This window comes from Lepisosteus oculatus, chromosome 28, assembly GCF_040954835.1.
Source record: "Lepisosteus oculatus isolate fLepOcu1 chromosome 28, fLepOcu1.hap2, whole genome shotgun sequence".
Taxonomy (NCBI): Eukaryota; Metazoa; Chordata; class Actinopteri; order Semionotiformes; family Lepisosteidae; genus Lepisosteus; species Lepisosteus oculatus.
In genome coordinates this window covers 5,636,065-5,663,499 of record NC_090723.1, presented here as the reverse complement: position 1 = coordinate 5,663,499, position 27,435 = coordinate 5,636,065, and the positions used below count along the sequence as shown (strand labels likewise).

General features: G+C 49.4%; 2 protein-coding genes across 2 annotated transcripts in view; one reads left to right on the top strand and one right to left on the bottom strand.

Moving 5' to 3' along the window:
* The window catches only part of erbb2 (erb-b2 receptor tyrosine kinase 2), a 27,890-nt gene extending 9,906 nt beyond the window's left edge, over positions 1-17,984 (top strand). Inside the window, exons 3-27 of the mRNA XM_006638253.3 lie at positions 511-700; positions 815-949; positions 1,984-2,052; positions 2,238-2,353; positions 2,584-2,725; positions 3,116-3,232; positions 3,593-3,719; positions 3,812-3,885; positions 4,198-4,288; positions 4,448-4,647; positions 4,805-4,937; positions 5,913-6,000; positions 6,268-6,422; positions 6,732-6,779; positions 7,611-7,749; positions 7,918-8,040; positions 8,164-8,262; positions 8,506-8,691; positions 8,826-8,981; positions 10,047-10,122; positions 10,689-10,835; positions 11,334-11,431; positions 11,649-11,825; positions 12,791-13,118; positions 13,821-17,984. Coding sequence (XP_006638316.3) covers positions 511-700; positions 815-949; positions 1,984-2,052; positions 2,238-2,353; positions 2,584-2,725; positions 3,116-3,232; positions 3,593-3,719; positions 3,812-3,885; positions 4,198-4,288; positions 4,448-4,647; positions 4,805-4,937; positions 5,913-6,000; positions 6,268-6,422; positions 6,732-6,779; positions 7,611-7,749; positions 7,918-8,040; positions 8,164-8,262; positions 8,506-8,691; positions 8,826-8,981; positions 10,047-10,122; positions 10,689-10,835; positions 11,334-11,431; positions 11,649-11,825; positions 12,791-13,118; positions 13,821-14,143 — 3,537 coding nt within the window. The 3' untranslated portion in view covers positions 14,144-17,984. The remainder of the gene's footprint in view (positions 1-510; positions 701-814; positions 950-1,983; positions 2,053-2,237; positions 2,354-2,583; positions 2,726-3,115; positions 3,233-3,592; positions 3,720-3,811; positions 3,886-4,197; positions 4,289-4,447; positions 4,648-4,804; positions 4,938-5,912; positions 6,001-6,267; positions 6,423-6,731; positions 6,780-7,610; positions 7,750-7,917; positions 8,041-8,163; positions 8,263-8,505; positions 8,692-8,825; positions 8,982-10,046; positions 10,123-10,688; positions 10,836-11,333; positions 11,432-11,648; positions 11,826-12,790; positions 13,119-13,820) is intronic.
* On the bottom strand, positions 17,595-27,435 carry p3h4 (prolyl 3-hydroxylase family member 4 (inactive)). Its single transcript, XM_006638252.3, has 7 exons — positions 26,725-27,435; positions 22,531-22,680; positions 22,146-22,317; positions 21,760-21,888; positions 21,044-21,189; positions 19,113-19,196; positions 17,595-18,333 (listed from the first exon to the last, which is right to left on the bottom strand). Exons 1-7 carry the CDS (start codon positions 27,190-27,192, stop codon positions 18,190-18,192), a joined length of 1,293 nt encoding a protein of 430 aa, XP_006638315.2. The 5' UTR covers positions 27,193-27,435; the 3' UTR covers positions 17,595-18,189.

Sequence of the window (27,435 nt, the reverse complement as noted above, 5' to 3'; positions counted from 1 at the left end):
TTTGCATCTTGCATTACTGCATTGCTGCTATATAGAGTTTTGTCCACTGCAATGACCTTTAAATCAAAAGTACATATATGAATGACAATTATTTAATTTTTAGTATGTAGGTATTATGCATATATACGTTCAGGTGGGTAGCTGCGTCAGCATGGGTAGGCTGCAAAGGAACAAGTAATAGGTTTATTCCATGCTGAAAAGAGAAGAAAGAAAACACAACGTTTCGGCTTCTTCAACCTATTACTTGTTCTTATGCATATATACTCTAGGTCCCTGTTGAAACTAGTTTCCCTGGCCAGAAAAAATTGTGAACCTTATTACTTGTTAGCTGTTACTTTGACAGTTCTGTGGCCAACCCAGACTCGCTTCAAACTTCACAAAAAGCTCATGTGCAGAAACTGAGCCGGGTCACAAGAGCTTGGTCAAGAGCTTCAGTGATTTGACTTCTTTTAACACAATCCACTGCCTTCATCAATGTGTTGGGTTCTGTCTCGGCTTGTGTCTCTGAAGGGCATTGTGGAGGTGCAGGGCTATGTCTTGATTGCCCACACCACCGTGGAGTCCATCCCCCTGGAGAACCTACGTATCATCCGGGGCTCCCAGCTCTACAATAGCACCCTGGCCCTGGCCGTGCTGGACAACTCGGTGTCCCAGGAGGCTGGGCCAGGGCTCCGGCAGCTCAGACTGAGGAGCCTGACAGGTGAGAGGGAGGAGGGGGGAGGGAGGGAGAAGAAGGACAGGGAGGAGGGAGAGGCTGGGAACGGGGATCGGTCTGTATCTCCATGCAGCTAACTTTTCTTGCTCTGTCCCACAGAGATCCTGCTGGGGGGGGTGCGGATTGCGGGTAGCCTCCAGCTCTGCTTCCCCAACAGCATCCGTTGGACAGACATCCTGGATCAACAGAACAAATTAAGGCAGATTCTGGATATACAGGAGCGGCCTGCCAACTGTGAGTGTGAGAGTGCAGTACACGGACTGTAATACTGAGCACAGAGACAGGACTGCAGTACACGGACTGTAATACTGAGTACAGAGACAGGACTGCAGTACACTGACTGTAATACTGAGCACAGAGACAGGACTGCAGTACACTGACTGTAATACTGAGTACAGAGACAGGACTGCAGTACACTGACTGTAATACTGAGCACAGAGACAGGACTGCAGTACACGGACTGTAATACTGAGCACAGAGACAGGACTGCTGTACACGGACTGTAATACTGAGCACAGAGACAGGACTGCAGTACATGGACTGCAATACTGAGCACAGGGACAGGACTGCAGTACACAGACTGTAATACTGAGTACAGGGACAGGACTCCAGTACACTGACTGTAATATTGAATACAGGGACAGGACTGCAGTACACTGACTGTAATACTGAGCACAGAGACAGGACTGCAGTACACAGACTGTAATACTGAGCACAGAGACAGGACTGCAGTACACTGACTGTAATACTGAGTACAGAGACAGGACTGCAGTACACTGACTGTAATACTGAGCACAGAGACAGGACTGCAGTACACAGACTGTAATACTGAGCACAGAGACAGGACTGCAGTACACTGACTGTAATACTGAGTACAGAGACAGGACTGCAGTACACTGACTGTAATACTGAGCACAGAGACAGGACTGCAGTACACGGACTGTAATACTGAGCACAGAGACAGGACTGCAGTACACGGACTGTAATACTGAGCACAGAGACAGGACTGCAGTACATGGACTGCAATACTGAGCACAGGGACAGGACTGCAGTACACAGACTGTAATACTGAGTACAGGGACAGGACTGCAGTACACTGACTGTAATATTGAATACAGGGACAGGACTGCAGTACACTGACTGTAATATTGAATACAGGGAGAGACAGAAATGCAGTACACTGACTGTAATACTGTATAGAGAAGAAGAAGCCTCTAAGCTCTAACAAAGTTATCAGCATGGTAACACTGCCTGTCTCTCTGTCCCAGGCCCACCCTGCTCTGCCTCGTGTCTGCCCCAGTCCTGCTGGGGAGAAGGAAACCAGGACTGTCAGACTTGTGAGTAACACTGTCTTCCTGTCCGTCTCTGTGTCCTATGTGCAATGGTGTCTGCCTGCCTGTTACGTGGGTAACGGTCTCTGCCAGCCTGCCAGTCTCTGTCCTGCGAGTGTCTGTGTGAGGCATGCCCCTTGGCCATGCTGCTGTCCGGGAGACTGACGTTGCTCCTCCCCGTCTCTGTGCAGTGACATACACTCCGTGTGCCTCCGGGTGTCGGCGCTGCAAGGGTCCCCAGCCCAGCGACTGCTGCCACAAGCAGTGTGCAGCCGGCTGCACGGGGCCCAAGGACACCGACTGCCTGGTGAGTCTCGCCGCTGCTCGCCTGACCAGCGCATGCAGTGGACGTCATGTAGGACTTCGGTGCACACATTTCTCCGGGCGTGCTCTTTGTGCATTGCAGCTCAGAGGTGATATCTCTTTTTCCATTCCCTTTCCCCTTTTCCATCCCCCCTTCTTCTTCTCCTCTCCATCTCTCTCCTCTTCTCTTTCGCCCCCCCCGTGTCTGCCTCTTGCTCATCTGGTCTTCCCCAGGCTTGTCGCCAAGTCAACGACAGTGGGACCTGCAAGGAGGACTGCCCCCCTCCGACCGTCTACAACCCCGTCACCTTCCAGTCGGAGCCCAACAAGGACAGGAAGTACAGCTTTGGCGCCACTTGCGTCAAGGAGTGCCCATGTGAGCTCCGACATCACTTCCTCCTGCGTGCCCAGTCCCGCTCCCCACCCTTCCTCTTCTGGCCTCTCCCTCCAGATCGCATGCGGTCTCTTCCTCATGCTTTGAGATCCATCCATCTGTTCTCGGTTGTTCATTGCGATAGAAACGTAGAGTAAATTTGGATCGGAGTTCAAGTAAATCTGTGTTCTTTCTCTCCCTTCCCCCATCTCTCTAGAAGATAAAAAATAAATAATGCAGAAAACAGAAATAGTACAGTATTCAGGTTAAATATATGTGCAATGAGTGAATATTTCCATTGAATAAAAACAAATAGAAATTCTGCACTTGACAGTTGTCCCTGTGCCCTTTCTTCCTGACTTGTCTTGCTTTTCCAATTCTCTCTCTCTGTAGATAACTACCTGGCCACAGTGGTGGGCTCGTGCACGATGGTCTGCCCCAATCACACGCAGGAAGTGATAGTGAACCGGGAGCAGAAGTGCGAGAAGTGTGATGGGGAGTGCCCTAAAGGTGCGCACCTCCTCTGTGCACGTCTCTGCACCGATTTCTGCAGGGGGTGTGTGTAGGCGTCTGCACTGCCAGTGCATGCTTTTTGTGTGCGTGGCGAGAGTGTGCACCCTGTATTGAATTCTCTTATTTCTTTCCTCTGTCTTTTGATGAGCTCACTTTTAGTGCTTGCTAAAGTAATTCAACTTCATTAGCACAATGACTCGATTAAATGTTGCCATTTGGTTGACCTGTCTCTGTCTCTATTCAAATTATGAAAATCAGAAAGACTTCTATTCGCATTGATGATACAGCCGTGTGGTTTTGCTTATATGAGAAATATAATCAATAACATGAGCTGTTCTCTGCCCTCTCCTCTCTCAGTGTGCTACGGGCTGGGGATGGGATCTCTACAGGGGGTCTCGTCAGTGAACCCCTCCAACATCGGCCTGTTCCGGGGCTGTGCCAAGATCTTCGGCAGCTTGGCTTTCCTGGCGGATACCTTTGCTGGGTAGGAGGAGAGTCTCCATTTGCTCCTTCTCTTGTGCCTGATCCTGCTGTGCGTGTCGTTCTGCATGCCTGACTTCCTTCTGTGTGTTACAGTGACCCAGCCACCAACAAGTCAGGCCTGGATGTGAGCCAGCTTAGCGTATTTAAAGACCTGACGGAGATCACAGGTACACCCCTCCCTCTGTCTCACTTGTGCAGCCACAAATTCACTCATGTACTTATAAAGATGGGTTTCTATTGGAAGACAAAGTGAAGTGTTTGTGGATTATTATTAATTTGTCTTATCCACTCTATATTTTTAACCAACTTTTACAGCTGGGTATTTTCCTGAGGCAATCTTGAGTAAAATAGCTTGCTTGGGTGTACAACAGATTTGAACCCACATCCTTCCAGCTCACAGCCATCTTGCATCCTCCACATTGCCACCAAATATAGTGAACTGGGCTCCCCCTTCATGAGATCGTGTGTCTGTCTGTCAGGGTACCTGTATATTGAAGCCTGGCCCGATAGCCTGAGAGACCTCGGTGTGTTCGAGAACCTGGCGGTCATCCGGGGCCGGATGCTGTACAGGTGGGCTCACTGTCCGTCCACTTCGAGAATAATTCCGGGTCTTTTTTCCACGTTCAAACACTTTTATCAGTGTATTGACAAGCCCATCAGGTATTGCCAGAGACGCATAACACGGCCCTCTCTCTGTCCCTCCACCTCTCTGTCCCTCCCTCTGTCCAGGGGCGTGATCTCGCTGGGCGTCCAGTCGGTCCAGGTGGAGTCCCTCGGGCTGCGGTCACTGCGAGAGGTCAGCGGCGGGCTGGTCCTCCTCCATGACAACACCAACCTCTGCTACACCCCCTCTCTGCCCTGGGGGACCATCCAGCAGCCACACACCCAGCAGCTCATTGACACCCACAACAAGCCCCCCAACGTCTGCGGTACGAGCTCTGCGTGATTCCTGGACTCTGTCTCTGTCTGCGTGCGCCTTCTTTCAATGTGATTAGCTGCTTGCTGTGTTATTGGTTGCCGTGTCTCAATTCACACCCTTATTGGTTCTCTTGCCCTCGATTTTATTCGCTCCTTTTGTCTCCATAGCGGCGGAAGGGCGGGTTTGCTACCACCTCTGCACCAATGGCAGCTGCTGGGGGCCGGGGCCAAGCCAGTGTGTGTCATGTGACGGATTTCTGCGAGGGTCTGAATGCGTCAAGGAGTGTAACATCTCCCAGGGGTGAGAGACGCCTTACAACTCAGCCCACTGACTCACTGCAAAAACCCTCCTGTGCAAACTTCCATTGCACAGTAGCACAAGATATGCTCAGGAGCTGTCATCATCTTGATACGACTTCGCTTCCCGAAAATAAGGGCATGGTTGCGTGCTTGTTTCAAAGGTCTTCCCAGGGCTGTTTGATGTAAAGAGCCATCCAAGAAGACTAGATAGTTGCAGAAGATGTTGAAGGGGAACTGCGACTCTATTTTTATATTTCAGAGTTAGAAAGAATCAGCATTGATGAGTGCATTTCAAACCACAATAAAAGTAAAATGCACAGTATACAGTAACTTGTAAAACCTCCAGTTTACATCACAAAATCGGCAGAATTTCCAGTTTTGCGCTGCGCCAAGTTCTGCAATTCAGAAAGAGGCAACAAGACTTCTGGTGAGGTGTTGCAGCCTTATTATAAGCTGGCTTGTGGATATATCTCTTTTAGTCCAATAGAAATATTGCTTTTGATTTTGAGATGGTTTTGCTGACAAATACTACTTGTTAACTCTGCGTGCAGACTACGTTAGAACATTTCTGCAGTGAAATGTCTGCTGCACAACCATTATTTATTCACTTGTACGTCACATTGCATTCCTCATTACAGTGACTTGCGAGCAGGAAGAGCTGTATCTTGTCCCAATTTGTGGGAACTCAGATTGCAAGTTTGCAACAACATGGCGACTTAGAGTACTTTCACAAAGTTTACGGTTTTGTGCTTCATTTGAAATTTGTCAAAATTTCTATGTCAATTATTTTGTTTCCAAGATTTAATAACTGGTCAGAGAAACTGGGGTGCAGTTCCCCTTTAAAATACTGAAAGAAATGGATTCTGGTCATGCTTAACAAAGCTATAAGCTAACATCCCCTTAGAGAGAGTGAAGTACTTTGCCTATTCAAAACTGTGGAGTATTTTAGTGTGACTTGTCTGTGGTTTGTGCACAGGGATATTCGGGAGTACATTGATGGCCTGCGCTGTGTTCCCTGTCACCCAGAGTGTAAACCCCAAAACGACACTTCCTGCGATGGACCGGTAAGTCTCTGCAGGGCATTCTGGGACACTGAGGCAGGACGATTGCATTTGCCTTGATTTGTCAGTGTAGGATTACAGAGATCAATCTCCTTTTACATAGAAAAGGTTTTTTCCCCCTTGCATTTGACAACATTACAATAGACTTTGTGTTTATCAGTGCAGTGATTGGCTGTGTATATCAACCCTATGTTTATCAGTGCAGTGATTGGCTGTCTGGGTTGCCACCCAGGTGTTTATCAGCACATTCATTCGCTGTGGTTTTACCAGGGGGCGGACCAATGCAAAGAATGCCAGAATTTCCAGGATGGGGACAGCTGTGTGGCACGCTGCCCCAGTGGAGTCAAGGATGGCCACTATACCATCTGGAAGTACCCTGATGAGAAAGGGCAGTGCCAGACCTGTAGCACCAACTGCACCCACTCGTAAGTGTGATGCACACAGGCATGGGGGGGGGTTTGTGTGCAGGAGCTGACAAACCACAGCTGTTAGTGATGTGTGCGATGTATGCACACAGACAATTCCAAGCACCTGGAGACGCATGTACACTTTAGCAAAACAAACACTTGCAGCTGCAAAAATATTCGCCCAGTGGTGCACACACTGTTCACCTGACATCCAGCAACTCATCTGAAACAAGAACTTAAAAAAAAAAAGAAAACCGGGTTCTGGAGCCTGGTGTGGAAATGAAAAAATGAGGGGAACAGTTTTTGTTTTTGTCGTCCTTTGTGCAGATGCAGCTTGCTGGATGAGAGAGGCTGTCCCATCGACCAGAAGGCTGGGTAAGGACTGAGCCCGAAGGGTCAGCAGCTTTCTTTCAAAAGGGTTCAGGCGCTGAGTTTACATAAAACGCGTCTTTGTGTGAAATATTTTTTCCTTTTATCTATGGCACTGAATTTCATGTGTTAGGCTCAGCTCCACTGCACTTAAATTTAAAGAAGAACAAAGAGCAAATCTTCATTAAAATCCTTTATGCAGCTGTACCCAGGCAACTTATAAAAAAACTACTGGGTCCCTAACTATGTAACAGCCTCTTTTTGGTGACTCATCTGAAGTTTCTAGCTTAAGACACTGGTATAAATGTCACCAGTGTGCTTAGTTGTGCCTCATTTTTTGTTTTGCAATGGGTTGCACTGTTCCAGCAATTCAAAGAAGGATCATATTTTCAGATGAGAAAGGCAATTATTATTAGCTGGGTGGTTGATTGGCCTCCCTCCCTTGGTCTCTGGGAATTGTTAATAAGTGTCTTGATCACTTTGGAAACAATAAAGTTGGATTAAGTAAGATGGCATGTTTTAAAGAAGAGTGGAGTAAGCCTTTGAAAGCACAAGGTTTAAAATAGGAGCTCTATATAAGTCATCATCATAATTGCACTATAAACGTGATAGATACATTTTTAAGCTATACTGTGAAGTAGCTGTCACTGTACCTGTTTTTTAAAATAATTTCAAGTGGAAACTGTGTGGAAGCAGAGAGTGGAGCTGTCGCTGTAACAAAAAGTATTCTGTTTGTTGATTGGTTCATCTGGGATAATGTGGTGGGATGTAGTTAGGGGCGTGTGGAAAGATGAGCCAATGGCGTGACGGCCCCGGTGGTCTGTTGTCCCCTGATAGGCCGGCAACGTCAATTGCAGCCGCGGTGGGCGGGGTCCTGCTCTTCCTGATCCTGGTGGCCCTGCTTGTTGCCTACCTGAGGAGGAAGCACTACCTGAAGAGGAAGGAGACCATGAGGAGGCTCTTGCAGGAGCATGAGGTGAGAGGGGGAGAGGAGTTGAAGCGAGAAGCCGAGTTATGAGAGAGGTCAAGAGCGGAAGTGAGAAGAAGGGTTTGCTTTCTTATAAAATACGGGGAACCTTCTGGGGCACCACAAGGCTGTAGATCTTTCTTACTGCTGGCCTCTTTTTGCTTTCCTCTCCCCCAGCTGGTCGAGCCCCTAACTCCCAGCGGCGCAGTGCCTAACCAGGCCCAGATGCGAATCCTGAAGGAGACGGAGCTGAAGAAGGACAGGGTGCTCGGCTCTGGGGCGTTCGGCACGGTCTACAAGGTGAGCGCTCGGCCACGGTGAAGAAGCCCCGTGTTCCCCGTGCCGCCGATACTGCCCACAGTCTGTAACAGCCCCATCGCCACCTCTTACTGTTCTGCTGGTCTCTCCTCTGCTTCCGCTCAGGGCTTTTGGACTCCGGATGGAGAGAATGTGAAGATCCCCGTGGCCATCAAGGTGTTGAGAGAGAACACCTCCCCCAAGGCCAACAAGGATATTCTGGATGTGAGTCTTTTTTTGTCCGTCAGTCTGTCCCTCTCATGACGTTTGCTTCTGTCGACCTTAACTTGGTCTGTCCGTTGGCGTGACTCAGGAGCGTCCATCCACCTGGACAGCGATCTCATCCCTGTTTGTTTCAGGCAGTCTCTGTATTGCAGACTACATAGTCAGTCCCCCCCCCCCCCGCCCTGATGAGAGCTTCTGTGCGGCTGTGTAGCGTCCTGTGAACCCCTCTCCCTCCCTGTCCAGGAGGCCTATGTGATGGCGGGAGTGGCCAGCCCCTACGTGTGCCGCCTGTTGGGCATCTGCTTGACCTCGACGGTGCAGCTCGTCACCCAGCTGATGCCATACGGCTGCCTGCTGGAGTACGTCCGCGAGCACAAGGACCGCATCAGCTCCCAGAACCTGCTCAACTGGTGTGTGCAGATCGCCAAGGTACGGTACTGCCCCCTTGCCCTGGACCCGGAGGAGTGTCCCCGTCTGTCCCTCCCTCTTAGCCGCAGCTGGTCCTCGGTCTCCGCGTTTCTGTCCATCTTACCCTGGTTACACCTCTTTGTCTGTGCTGGCAGGGCATGAGCTACCTGGAAGACGTGCGGCTGGTTCACAGGGACCTGGCGGCCCGGAACGTGCTGGTGAAGAATCACAACCACGTCAAGATCACCGACTTCGGCCTGGCGCGCCTGCTGGACATCGACGAGACCGAGTACCACGCTGACGGGGGCAAGGTAGGCACTCATCTGTCTGGCCCTCTGCCTCTCTGTGTGCCCGTCAATCCAAGGTTGACAGTTAGACTCTTGCAGCTTAGGATGCAGGCTGGTGTCATTTTATGGTTTCTGTGCATTTGCTTATAACACATTATCGTGTATCCAATAATGGATGTTCTTGGAGATGCTCAAATGGCCATTTGAGAGGAGTGATATTGTATCACTATCAGTCGTACACCTCTTAATGGTAGACACCTGTCCTTCTTAATCTGAGGCTTTTGTCACATTCTGTTACATCGTGATTAAATTGTGACGCTACAATTTTGTTTCCTAAAAACCGGTTTAATGGCCAGCAGTGTAGAGTGGTAGGTAGAGGTCCGGAGTAGCGACTGAAAGGTTGTGGGTTCAAATCCCAGGTGAGACTCTGCTGTTGTGTGCCATTGAGCAAGGTGCTTGACCTGAACTGTTCCAGGAAACACACTCAGCTGTATAATAAGTGCAAATGTAAGATGCTTTGAATTAGGGCTGGGCGTTATGGCCAAAAACATTATCACGATAAAAATGTTCATATCAGTCGATATCGATAATTATCACGATACATGTCAAATCATTATTTCTTTCAAGTTTAAAGGCAGATTTTTTCTCCTGAGTGAAAGTTGAAGAAACCAGGCAGTTAATTGGTAAATTAAACAACTTTTTATTTTAAGAACACAACCAACACTTGCCAAACAGCAGAAACATTAAACAAATCTGTTAGCTGCCCAGTCTGCAACACACTCGCGCAGTATTTTGTGCGCATGCGCATATCGTGTGCAAAGCATAAACATATATATGGAACCTTTGTTAAAATTATATCGAGGAAAATTATATCGCGATAATTATTATCGAATTATCGCCCAGCTCTACTTTGAATAAAACAGTCAACCAAATAAGTTAGTAATAATACTGCAGATGCACAAGTCTGGATCTAGAATACCTGCCTATAGCAAGCTCTAACCTGTGAGCAGGTTCAACTATTTGGCAGTAATATCATGCAACTTTGTGTGATTCATTGACACTGTGTTTTCCTGTGCTCCCTGTGTGTAGGTGCCAATTAAATGGATGGCGTTGGAGTCCATTATGCATAGGAGATTCACTCACCAGAGTGACGTGTGGAGCTACGGTACGCTGCTCGAATCCTGGCCTTAGAAAATTCATGACAAAACTCTTCTTATTTTAATTTCAGTTCTTATGACTGTAATTAATATGATTTCTGTACGGTCATGTCATATGTTTCCCTGTGTACCGTGTTGCTGTATACTAATAGCTCTCGAGATAGATTAGTATAAGCAACTGACTTGAGTGCATGTTTTTTAATAAGCCTTGAACTGTTAATGATATATTGGAATAGTTGTTTTAAAACTCGACCATCTCTGGGAACAACTCCCAGTACCCACTCACCTCACGAGAGAATGGGACATGAGGACACGAGTCCTCCTCTGACATACACACTGGCAGAATCCATTTGGCCTTAAATCCATGGTGCCTGCCAGGAGGGGCAGCACTGATGTCCCTGCAAGCCTGTGGACGCCTGGCGAGTCACGGGAGTTTCTTGTGTGCAGGATGTCCAGTTGGCTCTCCGCTCAAACACGTGACATCTGGAGCCCAACCTGTGCTCAGAATGAATGTAGTAGTGTGTGTGGGTCACGTGGGGAAGGCTGTATCAGTGAAACTGTTTCTGCATGCCAGGGGTGACAGTCTGGGAGCTGATGACGTATGGGGCCAAGCCCTATGACCAGATCCCCGCCCGGGATATCCCCGAGCTGCTGGAGGGGGGGGAGCGTCTCCCACAGCCCCTCATCTGCACCATCGACGTCTACATGATCATGGTCAAGTGTGAGTAAGAGAGGATGGCAGGTTCTGGGGACCGAGAGGAGGAACTGGACACCAGGGAGGGATCTCTTCAGGGGCAGAGGGGGAGAGAGGAAGGAAGGTGGGAGAGAGGTATGGGGGGATCTGAGATGGGTTAGGTTCAGGGGGGTAGAACGAAGCAGCAGAGAGAGAGGAGGAAGGATGGATTGGGGTTCTGGAGAGGAGAAAGGGGAGTCAGAGGAAGATCCATGGGCAGGCACGAGTAGGGGGAACTGGAGCCTGGTAGAAATATGGGGAGGGAATGGAGATGTCTGCCAGGAACTTTGGGACAGAGGGGAAAGAGAAAGGGTGAGCGATGAGGAATCGGGATAAGAGAGTTTGGTGTGACATGCCCAGGAGGACCAAAGAGAAGGACAGCAGAATAGATGGCTATAGGGAGCTACTGGGAGGGAGATATTTATAGAGGGGAATAAATGAGAGAGCAGTAGCAGTAATGGCCTGTGTATGCATGTGAATCCCCAGGCTGGATGATCGACCCAGAGAGTCGTCCCAAATTCCGAGAGCTGGTGACAGAGTTCAGTACCATGGCCAGAGACCCCTCCAAATATGTGGTCATACAGGTGGGTCTCTGACTGCACGGTACCTTTTGGCTTACCAGTGTGTAAAAACCTACTAGGCAGTTCTTGTAGCAGCCTCATCGGAGGTGTTCCTCATTGTCCGTCAAATGCATGTTCAGTTTCTTCATTCATTCTCTTTTTTGTTAATGCCTCTCGGAATGACAGGCATGGCCCCGTTGACCCAAGCAGACGCTCACTCTCTCTCTTTCTGCCCTTTCAGAATGACGGGCAGATGAGCCTGTCCAGCCCGCTGGACAGCGAGTTTTACCGGACGCTGATGGCAGAAGAGGGAGACATGCGGGACCTGCTGGACGCAGAGGAGTACTTGGTGCCTCAGCCAGTCTTCTTCAGGGGGGGAGACCAGAGCAATGGGCCCACGCGTCACCCCTCCCACAGGGTCAGTGGAAGGGCATGGGATTGTGTGTGTGTGTGTGTGCTTGTGTTCATACCTCTGGTCACACTGAGTGAGAGGGAGTGCGTGCTTTTGTGTGCAAGTCTCCTCTAATCAAGTCCAGTTAAGATAAAAACCAGCTCCAGTGGTTCAGCTATTCAGGACTGATGGTGCTTGCAGAGCTGCTACTGTCTCATTACTGCAAGGTCCTGGGTTCGATTTCAGCCTGGGATGCCTCTCTGTATAGAGTGTGCATTTTCTCCCCATTGTTTTTTGCATGGGGTATCACTAGGTGCTCCACCTTTTTCCACCTCATAAAAATTATTGTGGGTTAAGTTGATTGATGATTCTAAACTGTTGCTTTCCAAAGGGTGTTCTGAGGCATTTTCATGCTTGAGGGGCTTGGTTCCTAGCACAAGCAGTACAAACTAGTTGCATGACTGAAGGGCAATGGAACTGATGGAGTACCTTGGGCTGAATGACCTCCAATCAGATGTGCCTCTTCTGATGTTGTAAAGTGAGAAATTCTTATGATCTGTCAGGCCAAGAGTAGCCAATTCCTTCTGTCTATCCATTTTCTAAGCTCTTTATCCAATTCGGCGTCCCGGGGGAGCCAAAATGTTATATACATGTACAGCACATGATCATTATCATGGTGCAGTGGCTCTGTGGCTGGAAGGTTGCCGGTTCGTATCCCGTGGCCGGCAGAGGAATCTAACTCCATTGGGCCCCTGAGCAAGGCCCTTAACCCCAACTGCTCCAGGGGCGCCGTATAAATGACCCTGCGCTCTGACCCCAGGCTTCTCTCCCTGTCTGTGAGTCTCATGGAGAGCAAGTTGGGGTATGCGAAAAGACGAATTCCTAATGCACGAGATTGTATATGGCCAATAAAGTGACCTTTACTTATCATGAACTCCACTTTGTGGAGGGGACCTGGAGTTGTGACAGCCTTTTTTCCCCCGTCTCCTCAGAGCACGGACCAGGCCCTGGAAGGGGACGGCCCTGTGGGAGGGCGGAGCCTGTACCCATCCGTGAGCACGCTGGGGCGGAGCCAGGGCCCCACGCTGCCCGGCGGAGGAGCATGGGGAGGCCAGTACCCCTCCCTGGCCCGCAGCGTGTCGCAGCGGTCTGCAGGGGACCAGTCGGACTCGGTGTTCCTGGACGGGGATGGGGGTGGCCCCTGCAGCCCGGGGAGCACGGTGCTGCGGTACTGCGAGGACCCCACTCTCGGCCCCGGCAGCGACTCTGATGTGGAGGCTGATGGGTACGCACACCCCCCCAGCGCTGCCCCGCAACACGGTGAGTCTGGGACGGCTCTGTTCTGCCCCTTCCTTGGTACCGCATGGCCTGGCACCTCCAGCATTGTCGCCATAACCTTGCAGGGGGTTAACAGCTCTTCTGTGGCTGAGCACCTTATTTTCTTTTCCATTCACAATCACCCATTGGTTTTCCGACGCCTTTCCGGTTTGGAATAGCCAAGTCTGTGTCTTTCCCGTCTCGGCTCGCTGCTGTGAAGCCCGTAAGCACACCTGAGGGAGAATGAGCAGGCGCAGGCGGATTCCTCTGACCTGCCCACCTTTGAAACACTCGTGTTTAAACACATCACAGGCTCTGGGCAAGGAGGGCTAAATACCTTAGTGGCATTTAGCCGGTCGTGCTTCATTGGAGAATCGGCAAGTCTGCTAATGACATGCTCCTGGCTCGAACCCGTGATCACAGAGTGCCCAACCTGTGCTCAGCCAAGTCTTTTACCAGCTGAACCAGTTGAGTGGCCCTTCCTCTCCCTCTTCAGTGTCATGCTCAGTATGGGCACAATACATGACAATATATTGCAAAACCTATATAGGAGAGATATAGAAAAATCTTCAATGTTTCTATCCCTCCCTTCTGGATCATCGGAGTTCTGTTGTAGGAGGAAGGTTCCAGCCATGTTCTCATGCATCTCTCAGGCACAATCACATGAATGATGAGCTGTGCTGTTCTCTCTCTCCCTTTCCCCAGAGTACATAAACCAGCCCATGGGTGGGAACAGAGGCGGCACGGAGCGGCCCAGTACTCTGCCCCGCAGGTCTCACGGAGCGCCCCGCTTTGCCAACGGGCTGGCGCCGGGCAACAGTGTGGAGAACCCCGAGTACTTGGTACCCATGGGCAGTGCTGTGCCTGCCTTCGACAACCCCTACTACCTGGACCTGGGCGCCAAGGCGGCGGGCGGACATGCTGAGGGAGCGCCCACAAGGCTTGCCAATGGCTTTGTCACGCCAACCGCGGAGAACCCCGAGTACCTGGGGCTGGCGGAGACCTGGAGCGGACCGAGGGAACCCTGATACCGGCACACAGGCAAGAGCTGAGCACACCAGACAGACTTGTGAACCCTGAACTTTTGTAGAGATGGGGCTTGTTTTTACGGGCAGGGCCTGTACGAGGAAGGAGCTGTGGCTGTTCTGCTCGGTGTCTGGTCCAGATGGTGTACCTTCCCAGGACGCTCTGGGGCAGGGCACCCATCTCATCTCCCCATGCTCTCTTATTGCAGTGTGCCTCTAAATGTCAAAACCCGAGAGGATGGAGGGACAACATGTTATGCTGGCATCACACCCTGGAGGTGTTAAGTCTAGGCATCTGTAGCATCACAGTTTCTCTGTGCCAATCTGGTGTACCAACTCAGGCCACTTGACTATGAAGTGTCAGAGAACCTAAGAGCAGCCCGTTTGACTCCAGGCTTCATTGACTGTTGCTGGCAAAGGGTAGGTCAGCAACCTGACCCGACTCCCACTGAGGAATAAAAATGTGTGCTGGTCCAGGCTGTACTGTGAGCTTGGGGAACCAGAAGGTATCTACTGGTCCAAGCTGAACTAGTCCAGGCTGTAAGGCAGGCTGCATTGGTTCAGCATTGACGTGCTTTAATCATAAATGACTTTGTCTGTTTTCACCCTAATGAGAAAACAGCCCTTTGTAGCTTAGCTCAGCTAAAATCCATTGTGTGACACATAATTGAAATCCTTGCTTCTTGCTCCTGGTTCTATCTACAATGTTAATCATTTAATTGAATCAATTATTCATTTAGTCCTTAATCATCTGTAATTTAATCATTGATGAAAAATGAGTATCTTACAGTTTTCTATCTGTAAAACCAGAATGGCTGGGACTCTCCAGGAACAGAAGTGAGGATGTATTTAGCGTGGTGTATTCAGTCACCATTCTCCAGCTGTTGGCAGCAGCTCAGAGTACTGCTTGAACTGGAATGAAGGTCCGATTGGTTTGTAACTATGTACTGGGAAACTGGAGTCTTGTTGGGTTAGTTCAGAAATTAAATGAACTGCATGGTGAGTTCTGGAGTGGCTGACGAAGACTAACATTTGACCCTGATCCTAATTCTGCCATCTCCAGATTCCCAGCAGAGTTGGCAGCTTCCCTCTACAGCTGATGTCATGCACTTTTTATTTGCCCCTCCACTCACCTCAAAACCAGGCAGCTGTTTCAAACTTTTCACCTGTAGCTTCTGAACAAAAGCTGAAACTGGGGGGGGAGCAAAGACTGGGGTTCTTGCATAGCGCCTCTATCTTGGGGAGAGCCGAGCTTGCGCTGTGGAACATCTTCAATGGTTTTGGGAAAATGGAGAGGAGAAAGATCATTCATATGCTTTCCACTGCTCACCTGCACGTGGGTCCTCCTTGGCATCAGGCTCTTTACCAGAGAGACAGTGTCACCCTCACACACTCTGGAAGCGGCCAAACGGACTGAGAATATGCGAGATTCTGGAGAATCGCAAGTGCCTGGAGAGCGTGCACTGCTTCTGGGCTGGGATTCGGACCATTCCTGCCCTAATGTCCTGGCCAGCACAATGCATCTCTTGAGAACCCCCAGAAATCATATCAGGTCTCTCTTAACAAAGCATTGCATAAAAAAGTGCCAAAAATCCTCCTCCCTTTTGTAGTCACTTTTGTTCGTCTGGATGCTAGTAGCTAATTGACCTGAGAAGCTCGTCCACCCGTTTCATAGAAAAAGAATCCAGTGTAGCAGCAATGATAAATTCATAGCCTGTTCCAATCACTGACGATGCTAGTGCTTGCAAGGGGATTGGCACACCACTGCTTGTGCAGAACTCTGCTTGCTCTCAGGCATGAGACTAGAGAAGCTGTTTGCCTCCGGCAGAAAATACTGCTGCTTTCCAGCTCTACCCCTGGCTTTGTGATTGGAGACAGGCTGTAATAAAAGAAGATGTCATTGTGTAGAAGTTATATCAGTAGCACAGACACAAACACTGCGGCAACTCGTAGGGCTTGTGCATCTTGCAGGGCCTGAGACAGAGCAGTTCAGGTGGCTGATGTTTAGCCCCGTGGTGTGGGAGGAGTTGTGGGCAGCTCCACATATGGTTGTTTGTATATGACGGGGTTCTGTGCTCGCCAGCATGTACTCGAAAGACTGTAATGCTTAAGCGTGCTCCTCGAGGGCAGTGGTCCAGCAGAGTGCGCAGGTCTGTTCAACTCACCATCGGCATAGGAAGACGGTTAAGTGAGTTTAGTTAAAGCCTCGTGGGACTAATTTCCCCCTCGTGCCCATGGGAAGCAGACCTAAGCCCCGCTCGACCTTGCGAAAAGCTTTGGAGAAGAACGACAGCCAACAGCTCGAACCCCTGTTGACAGGAGGAGTGAACACTGGCCTCGACAGGGCAGCATGGCGATGTGCTCGCTGCGAGGGACTGACTCTGGCCTGGCCCTTGGGACCTCAGGACGGTACAGCTGAGGAGTGTACAGAGAACCAGACCCCCCGCAGGGCTGGGGCCATGTGGACTAGAAGCTCCAGGCGAGCCGTCCCCATGAGTTTCAGTCCTTGGCAACTCCAGTGATCTTTCACGTTTGCCTCAACCCTCTGACTTGGCCTTGGGGCTTGGTTTGGAAAGGGGGGTTAGGGTATGAGCAAAGTGGTCGGAACAATGTGTACATTTTTTTTAAAAAAGAACCGTTGTATATTTGATACTTTAATGTTTTTTTTTCTATAAGGTACAGTTCTCCTTTTAAACGTTTTATTTTAAAAAACTGTAATAATCTAAATAACTGTTTACGCACTTGAGGGGTTTTGAATTTTTGGAATTAACGCTGTTTACCGTTGAAGGGTCTGGGCAAACGTATGTACATAACAATACAATGAGTGCAGAATTCCGTTCAGACCTGCCAGACCTGCAGCTCTGGGTTGAAGTGGTCACACGCGAACCGAGGTCTTTAAGGCTAGCTGAGGAGGCTCGTTCTGCCCTGCTTTTGGGCTGATAGAGGGACAGTGTGTCCTTGGGGACAGGGCTAGTGGGAATGTCCTCCCCCGAGGCAGGAATCGGCTCAGCAGTGATGGGATGAGCATGAGGAGGAAGGTGGAGTTTCAAACACAGGAAGAGCAGGAGTTCACCAGCTGTTATTTGGACGGTACTGACGTCCGCTAACTCTGTGAATATCACGGGGGAGCCGATAGTTGCCTACGCTGTTCCTAAGGAGTACAGTTGTCTGGAGCATTGGAAGTGTCCTACCTCCTTCCCCGGGGGCAGGAACAGGTGGGTGGGGCTGGGAATTGCTGCTGAGCAGAGCTCTGAAGAAAGCAAGCAGGGACCTTCTGAACGCAGAACCCTGCTTTATTGCGTTCTGGCAGATGTGCCTCTCCTCCAGCACGCAAGTCAGACAGTTGACACATAAATACAGGAAACAAGTCAACTGCCGTCATAAAAGATAATAGGCCAAGATTTGAAAAACCCATTTCAAAGAGCTACATACAATTAAGCGCCTCGTAAAGGAGTAGGTTTTGTCATTTACACTTTTAATTTTTTGACAAAGCACATTCTGTGTATTTTGCATAATATTCAGCTAATTGCCCAGGTTACAGTAGCCCTTGGTCTACTCAAACAACTGCTTCTGAAAAAACTCCTCAAAATAGTTCACGTAGTTCAGGGTCAGGAAATGCAGGTTGGTGTTGCACATCGAACGCACAGTGGAGCACTGGGCTCTGCAGCCTGTGTGACCCTCAACTACTTCTCCGCGGTTTATTTTCTATCGCATTCGAACAGGAGGGGTCTTCTCAGAACAACATTTTTGCCTCCTGGGAAAACAGGAGCTGCAGTGTCTGTTTTGTTCAGATTACTCTGTATTTAAGGCACAAAAATAATAAAGAAGTCTTTATCCAGTTGAACAGTCAGTCTGAGTGTTTTTGTAGTTCTGTAAGACTTTTTCAAAAGTGCCTAGAGAGTGTGCATTGCTTCCAGCTGGGATTGGGACCATTCCTGTCCTAATGTCCTGGCCAGCACGAAGCCTCTCTGAGAAGAGCCCAGGCCACTGAGGTATGTGTGTTGAGGGACATCCAAGTCCAAAAGGTGGTCAGGCGAAGAGTGTCTGGCTTAGGGCTCACCCACATCACCCTTGGTTTTGGGCTCCTGCCACCACTCTGCATAGATGGACTCCTCATAATCCCCCACACCCTCGAACTCGGCATCTGGGGGCTCGTCTGGACCTGCCCCTGTTACCTCTGAGGTCACCACATCCTGGGAGTGGACACAGAAGGATTGTCAGTAAGCATGCTGCATGTGGCAGGGTGTGTTGATCGATGTCTGAATAGCATGCTTCTATACGCACACATACATACACGCACACAGCATTCACTCTATATTCACATACAGAAGTCTAGACTGTGCCTGCTCATATTTTTAATTCAGAATTCACATGATTAATTCCATCACTCTGTTTCATATTTTCCAGCAGGTTTGTATCCCCAGGTGTTTTTTCATGCTTTTTTCACTACTCTTAAAGGTCTCCAACCCTGCTGCCAGAGAGCCCCATTTTACATCCAACCAGTAAGTCACTGATTTCTCGGAGGCACACAATTTTATTGTGATAAATGGAGCAGGTGACTTGTTCAATGATTTAGAGTCTCAAACAAAGATCTTTTAAACCTTTAACCTAAAGGGACCACATTCAAACAGCTGATCAAACTACCTCCTTAACTGTCAAAAGTGTTCCCCGACATTAGGAACAGCTGATTCGGGGTGATCTACTGCAAAAATACTCCCTGTGAAGAATCTGAACTCCACTGAGCTGTTGATGTGTGTCGTGAGTGTTAGTGTGCTCATTTTAATCTAGTAAGGCTCTGTCGATTTTTCTTCCCACGGTGAGCTGAACAACCTCAACATAACTTAATCTGAGCTCTTAAGCGGCTAAACTGGGGTGCCAGGACCTATGTGAAACCAGCCAGGACAGGTCACAGGATTCTGGCTCAGCACCCCAGGGTGCCCTGGGCTTCACGTGGGCTGGCAGAGATGCTCACCTCGTCGTCAGCCTGCAGGTAATTCGCCGCAAACTCCAGCATCTGCTTCTGCAGCATCGTCGTGTTGAAGTACCTCAGAGCCTCCTGGGCAGGACAGCACAGGAAGAGCAATCCATCAGCTCTGACCAGCAACATTCTCACTCAGCTTGTTCCCTTTTCCCTAATCTTCAGCTCCTTTCCCAAAAATGACTTTTAGCGCGGAAAACTGATTTCCTTTATTTTCTGCTATGTCTTTAGTTTTGTATCTTTAGATGTCTGCAATTACATTTAAAATATGGGCGGCAAATTCCTCTTTTAGAGACTCCTCTGCCCTGAATAAAATATCCTTGACTGTTAGTGTTGCTTTGATTTAAGTCGCTGCAATGCTGCAGTATCCAACGGCTGTAGAAATCAAAAAGTCACTTCCCTGGACACGTTTCCACACGAGCCCCTGACTTGGCTCCATGAAAGGAGCTCAGGCTGGAGTCTCTTTCCTGCCCTGCTGTGCAGCAGCTCTAGACAAGGAGAATTCTAACACACCCCAACCCCAGGGGTACAGCGCCGCACAACGCAGGGCTTTGTTCTGCTGAACGGACTGCTGGGAAATCCTTTAGAGTCATTTTGGGGGGGAGGGGAGAGAGTTTGCCAAAATGGGAAGAGATTAGTGCGGAGTTCTGCACCTTCCTTTAAGCTGAACAGCTGAGCCCCAGGGAGGACAGGGTGGCCGACTGGGGGAGCACTGTGACCCAGGGGAGCCCCAGACCTCAGAACCCCCCCATCGGCTCTGATCCGGCCCAGCTCTTGGTACTTCATTAAGGCCTCACCTGAGCTAATAAACTGGTTAATTAAACCCATCTACGTTGGCTGTACAGGGGCTGAGGAGGGAACGCCGGTCCCTTTGAGCTCCTGCGGAGGACTGGACAACCACGGTCTCAGAGCCAGGCCAGGGAAAACACAACTGGGCACCACAGCAAGGGCCAGGGCCTGGAGCTTGGAGCTCTTTTATCGTGCAAATCAAGCCACCACAACCACAGTAAAAACAGACAATAATCCTTTAAAGAAAGTTTATAACTTAGCCAACGTTTTATGCTATGTTAATGTGAGTACTAATTGTGGAATAAAGTTTATTTTGTTCAAAAACAAATAAGACCCATCTACCTGAAGGCTGGAGATTTTAAATTTTGTGTAGAATGTAATGGCTACAAAGGCCACCTCCAAGGCTTAGACAATTAAGTAAAGTTAATTTAATTCAGTCATTAGTTGAATCAACATACAGTCATGTCACTGAGGGCTGGAGGGTATGTGAGTGGGGAGGGACCCCCCAAGTATCAGACAGTACCCTGACATAAAGGGTACTTACTCACTCCAGGTGTAGGACAAACCATCACTCTATTCTGAGGCTTAAACGACTGCCCCTCCTTACAAAGACAATTTCATTAGTTCTCCTAGCTGTCCAGGCTAAATTCCATGCTGGACTTCTAGAGTCCAGCCTACTTAAAATTCCTCCTCAAGTTAATCAATTAAGCAGTTACACACTTCTCTACCTGACTGGTTGTGCAGCAGATTTCATTACAAAGCCCCCCGGAATTATCGGGCCAGTACTCCGGCAGTTTCAGACATAAGGACTAGCGCCCTCTGCTGGACGTGAACAGGCACTGCTGCTCACTGGGACAGCGCTCAACACATTTGGAGAGCAAATCGTCGTAATGAATTGTTTCCAGTGAAGGATTCTCCCAGTTGACTCAGCAACTACAGGAATGTAATTTGGTCTGTGCTAACAGAGGAGATGTCTGTCTCTCAAGAGAATTTAAACCTTTGTGCGACCCACGGGAAGCACACACTTGGAAACGCGGTCCAGGCTTGCGTTCAAATTCGTTTCACCTGGCACGGCCCTGCGGCACGCGGACCCCGCCAGGGCTACAGGGCTGCTGGGCAGAGCGTCCACAACTCACCGGCCTGGGCTGGAAGTGGCTCTCCTCCAGCCCCCACTGCTCCCGGTAGAACCGGTAGTACACCATGTTCTGCTGCATGACCTTGTCGTCGGGGTCGAAGAGCATGTAGCTGGCCGCACAGGGGGCGGCGTTCCTCACGTCGTTCACTGCCCAGCGGAAGAAAGAGGATCACCTTACAGCCCGCGGTGGGTTCCCAGCACTGCCACCCTGCGTCAGGACTGGGGGCACACTGCAGATCTTCCCACGACCCTTTCAACCCCCATTTAAATAGCAGCATCTACACCAGGCCCTGAATGGTGCTAGACACTGCTGTGTTAGTGTATTCTCCATTATATGCATAGTGTTGTGTCACCTACACATTATCTGTAAAATCAGGAGTGGCAGACCTAGTGTCTCCCGTTCTTTTGCTTCAACCCAAGAAGTCAAGCGAACAACTCATCTAATTATTTTCTTAACGGGATTTTTCTTAAGATCATATACAGTCGATTACTGAGAAAGTGCACGTCACTAGAAGTCCTGATGCCCATAAAACACCTTCAAGGCCGGTCAGAAACGTAAAGTTCTGCTGTTAATTAAATAGCTGGGCCAAGTACAGTGTCTAACTGAGACACTAACACTAGTAACTACTGTTTGTAACTATCAAGGCAGCTGGAATCACTAGAGCAGTATATAATTGCCACATCAGCACAGACGCCCCCCCGCAGTCCTGTACTCACACTTGTAATAGGCAAACTGCAGATAGTGGTACATGGTGGCCACGAACTTCTCCACAAAGAACCCCCCGACGTTGGGGGTGAGATTGCCCTCGCACTTCACCTTGCACTCCAGCACGTCCGTGTAGAGATCTGCAAGAAACGTCATATTTAAAAAAAATATCAGAACTGAAATTCCCCTGCAGAGAGCATGGCTCTCTTGGCGTGTCGCGATGACGGGGACTAATGACAGATTGGGGAAACGCCGATGACATGGGACTCCCAAGTTAGAACTCCCGAGCTCCTGACCTCTGACCTCTGACCCCTCCCCCATATAATACGGCCCTGATGATTGGGAGCTGGGGACAGCGATTGCCAGGAGGGCAGGGGGAGCGTCAGTGATCACTGACCCGCCAGGGAAGGGTAGAAGTCCTTAAACTCCGTGATCTCGTAGGCGCCCTCGCAGCCTGCCAGGCACAGGTCGTACACATTGAAATACTCAGAGGCGGCCTGCTCCATGTCCCGCGCGCTGCTGCTGAAGTCTCCCGCGTTGAAGAGCTTGACGGCCTTCAGGAAGACGCCCTGCAACACGAGAGACGAGCACTCAGTCACTTCCCTGAGAGACGGCGAGACCCCGCGGATGACAGGAGCCAGTGACAGCCGGCCAGAGGCTTCTGCGTTCGTTTTATTTCACGTCATGTAAAAATGCCCACCACACACTGCCTGACCCCCTCCCCGGCCCATGAGCGCCCACCAGGACGGGCCTGTGGAATGCTGGGAAGGCGGGCCCCTCACCTCGTAAGGCTGTTCCTCGTGGTCAATGAGATACTCCTCCACGTCGAACAGGGTCTTGTAGTAGTTCATGTTTTTCTGCATCAGAGCGTCCTTGGGGTTTCTCTGTAGGTAGGTGTGCGCTGCTGAAATAGCCTTTTCCAGGTGGTTCTCCTAGGGGGGACAGACAGAGGACAGTCAAATATTCTTAAGAACATATACAGGTTACATATGAGAAGACGGTCGTTCGTCCCATCTAGCCCATTTGGTTGTTAAAGGCTAATTCTCCCCAGTATCTCATCCAGCTGTTTCTTCATGGAAGCCAGGGTCTCGGCTTTAACAACACAGCTGGGTGGCTTGTTCCCCACTCCCAAACCCCTTTGAGTAAAGAAGTGTCTCCTATTCTCAGTTTTAAAAGCACTTCCTCTTGTTTTCCACTTGGGTCCTCTGGTTCATAATCCACTGAAGAAATAAGCTGAGCTGACTAGGTCTGAGCCCTTGAGGCTTTTGAAATATGCTGTAAAACTTAACAGCACGGAGAACAAAGTTGGAGAGCACACATAATGAGTGAGCATATGCACATTCACTTGTTCACCACTTCCTGAGAAATATCAGGCACAGACACAGATGGACACCAGCTCTCCTCCTGGTGCACTTCAACCCCACCCCCATACAGCAAACCTAACCCGACCCTTAACCTCCCTTCCACACAGGGACTCTAAATGAGACTGTGGTATTTACTCCACACAGCAGGACTCCCAGCTCATTAGCTGCACATGTGGGCAAAATGTGTAACTGTATAAGCTAGTTCATTTTTACAAACCCTTTGCACATTTTAATGAGTTTTTTTTGTGCTCAGCACTAACCTGGCAGGTTTGGGTTATTTGGTTCAGTTTCCTGTCAATAGTCTGGCAGACACGTCTAGGGAAAACTCCTTTATTGCAGAACTGAGCTGCAATTCAAAGACTCACAGGGCGAGAGTCTGGTCAGAGAATACCACCGAGCAGGTTTTCCTTGTGTGTTAGTGGCACAGCCACAGTGTCATTGACAACATCATTGAAATGTGCAAAAAATAAAAAGGATTCAGCTACTAATGAGACCGAATATGAACAAGGCACGGTGACAGATTACATGGAAAGGGAGAAGAGAGAGAAGTACATCTAATTGAGGTCCTTGCTTAAATATAGTGTTTAATTGAATGTTTAATGGTAACAAACAGCTACATATTCTTATTTCCCATCTCTTCTAGAACATCCCACCTCAATACCTGTCCCACACCTATAAATGCACAGGTAAGAGACCAGGACTGATGGCCAGCAAGCTACCTTAATCAGCCCAAATGAGAGGCATGGGCTCAGCTTGGACAGCCTCTGCCTGGCCTCACTGGTCACGATCTGTATTGCAACACCGAGAACAGAGGCAAGTCAACCCGGAAATCTCCAAACCGGGAATGGAGATGAGACTCCAGCTGCACAGCTGCCTGGTTGCATTCAGGTTCTAGCAGGCAAGGGCCTCTTCATCACATTGAGGATGCAAAATCAAACAACAGGGCTAAATTAGGTACTGCATACAAATACCTGCTTATCCACTTCACCAGTACAATTCCATCATGTGAGGAGGTTTGGGATGACGCCAACTGTACAAGTGCAAGGAATTTTTGTTCTAATTAATTCACATCACAGTCTGTAGTTCATAAAACCTAAGATGGATCAAACTGCTGTGGAGCCAGAGTCTTTACAGTGCTTTCTGCACTTACTCAAACGTCTATTGAGGATGCACCGCAGAAAGGGGCAACCTGAATTTACCAAACTCCATCTGGACATCGGAACCCCGTCTTGGGGTCAAACGAAAAGCAAATTGGGCTTTTGGGGCGTGCTCCTCAGAGTTACGCCTGTAAGGGTAAAAGCTCATGCCCCCTGTGAAATATGGTGGTGGTGGGGGTCTAATATGTTTTGGGGTTTTTGTACCCAAGGGCCCTGGAGCCCCTGGTAAGATATGTGTTGGAGTTCGTGATTTCCTCTGTTAGGATATTTTGGTCAAACACCTGGTTCTCTCTGCTAAGAAGCTCAGCTTCGCCCTAAAAGAAACATTCCAGCATGACAATGATCCAGAGCATGCAAATAAATGGTTAGCTGCACACAACATAAATATTCTTGACAGGCAGTCTCAATCTCCAGACTCCTGTTGAACCCTTGTGACTCCGAATCCAGAAGGTAGGTCACAAATGGAAAATAAAGGGTCTAAAGGATGAGCAGTTCTATCTGGAGGAAACGTCAATATTCCTCCTCCGAAGTGCCAAACGCTCACGGACACTATAGGACACACCGGGCAGAGAAATCCTTGCCAGAGGAGGCTTTACAAAATACTAACTACACGGGTGCGAGTGAATGTGACCCGTTGTGTTTTCTGGTCTTTATCGTGTGTGACAAATGCGTCTTTGTTCTGTGCAATGTTTTTAAGATAAAGCCATCTCTTTTTTGCGGTTTTTAAGCAAGTTCGTAAATCTTTGTTACGGGGTTTCTAGTCCTCACTTGGGTGTGAATAATTCTGGGGGGGGCACTACTGTCTGCATTCCTGCTGAACTGCCCAATCTCCCCACCCCCCGCCGACTACCGCTCTATACCTCTGGCTAATCCACAGCCCCACCTGTGTTTGTACTTAAAACCGGGCAAGTTCTCTCTTGGAACTCGCCGTGGAAAATAAAAGAGGTTTCCAAACAGCAGCCCCCTTCTGGGAAAGCCAAACAGTGTCTGAAGGTATTATTGGTCCTCAAAACACGATATCGCTACTCTCGGCTGGATTTTTAAAGACACAAAAGACAAAAAGTGTATTTCTTACAGTGACTGGCTTTTCAGTTTTGAATCGGTTTCCTAGTAGGCTTTATGTGAAACCAACATTAAGTATGGAAGACAGAACAGAAATAATGCACCATATACAATACCTCTGTAGCTATAATTAAACAAGTATGTACACTATTTTTTTCCCCAAACACTGGACATATAAATGCTTCACACCTTCATAAACAAGGCTGTTCACTTCGCAATTCTGATGTTTCGTTTTAACAATTGACTGATAAAATCGGAATGAAAAAATGAAACAATATCGATTTTTTTCCCCATCATTACACTTTTGAAAGATGCAAACTCCCCCGCGACCGTAAATGGGGTGAAGCGGTTAGAAAAAGGATGGAGGGATGAAAGATATACATTTATGATCAAATGCACACAAAACAAATCTCAGTCCCATCCTCAGAATTACACTCCGGAAAGGTGGGCTGCAGGGCGCGGGGGACGTGGCAGCTCTGATCCAGCCCCCCGCCCCGCGCGCTCTGAGTCACGGAAAAACTCGAATCACGCAGAACGACCGCGGGGCTCCCTCACAGACAAGACTACGCACAAGCACGGCAGTCCTGTGAACGGAAAAACAATGTACTTGTCCTCTGGCACACAACCCTGAAGTCACGCCTACCGTTTCAAAAGATTTGTTTTAAAAAATCTCATTATTAATAATAATAACAACTATTTTCATTCACCGTGCATAGACCTCCTGGGCGTTCGTCTTACAGGAGCTTCTGAACTGCAGTGAAATGGAAAACACATTTATCAAGTAATAGGTTTATTCCATGCTGAAAAAAAGGAGAAAGAGAACGCAACGTTTCCTCACACCTGAAGAAGGCTCCACGGCCGAAACGTTGCGTTTTCTTTCACCTTTTTTCAGCAGGGAATAACCCTATCATTCGTTCCTTTGCAGCCTACGCCTGCTGACGCAGCTCCCCACCTAATTTATCATTTACGCTTGGTGCGGCCGATCACAGTGAAGCGTCTGGTTAAAAATGTAAACCCCATGAGCTTTTTCTTAAATAGACAATAGATCAAATAAATCCATTGTCTGCATTCGTATCTAATTTGGGACTCTCATTGGGTAGCCTGATACTGCCACAAGACTACCTCGGTCTCCAAGCATCCCGTGTAAATGGGGAAGAAAATGACATGTATCGCTCAAAACCCCACAGCGCCGGTCCTGTTGCTGCTCTGGTTTAAAGACGCACGGCTACACCTATAATCTCACCTACTGTTCTGCAAGCTTCGCCGTGACTAACAGCGAAACAACGTGACAGACAACACGCAGCGCTTGGATCGTGTTGGAAGTCGATGCGCGCCCCGCTACCGAACCGGGATTCCGTTCTCGGCGAGCGGGGAAGGCATTAACAAGCCCCACCTGGTAGTGCGCGTACTGGAGATAGCGGTACGGCATCCTCTTCTCGAACGCATCCAGGACCTCCTTCCTCGGGTAGGAGACGGAGAAGACGGGGAGGTTCGCCTTGCACTTTCTGAGGCAGGACGCCCGGCGCAGGATGTGAGCGTGGACGCGCAGCTCACTGTCGGCGAAGAGCGAGTCGTGTTCCCGGCTGACCCGGCTGCAGTTCCGGCTGCAGAAGGCCTCGCTGTCCCTGAGCAGCCGGTGGAGCCGCAGGCTGAGCTCCAGGTACCTGATGCTCTCTTTCCAGTTCTCCGCGGCGTGCTGGTCCAGCGCGTACCCGTAGGCGGACTCCAGGGGCATCAGCTCGCTGTGCGGGTAGCTCCTGAAGCTGTACTTCTCGTACTGCGCGTCCGCCGCCAGGAGCAGAGCGGCGCAGAGGAAGACGGGGAGCAGGGCTCCTCTCGCGCCGCGGAGCCCCGGGGACATCGTGAGGGGAGAGACTGCTGCTGTGGCGGCCGGCTCCCAGTCGTTACCAGACGGTCATGCCTGCGCGCACGTACACAGGCCCGGTGGATGAATGAAGGAAATTTGGAGAGAGAGAGAGGGAGGGAGCGAGAGTGCGAGACAGGAGGGAGGAAAAAAAAAGTTTGGGTCCTTCATAAGTTTTGGGCAGGAGTCAGTCAGTCGGGTTCTCGGCTCTCTCCGGGTCATAGCGCCCACAAGACCGCA

Bases quoted from the DNA above. Each gene is read 5' to 3' on its own strand.
- p3h4 (XM_006638252.3), bottom strand. From the start codon at position 27,192: ATGTCCCCGGGGCTCCGCGGCGCGAGAGGAGCCCTGCTCCCCGTCTTC. The intron at 22,681-26,724 runs GTGGGGCTTGTT...TGTCCCCCCTAG, and splicing joins TCCAGTACGCGCACTACCAG to GAGAACCACCTGGAAAAGGC. The intron at 18,334-19,112 runs GTGAGCATCTCT...GTCCACTCCCAG, and splicing joins ACCTGCAGGCTGACGACGAG to GATGTGGTGACCTCAGAGGT.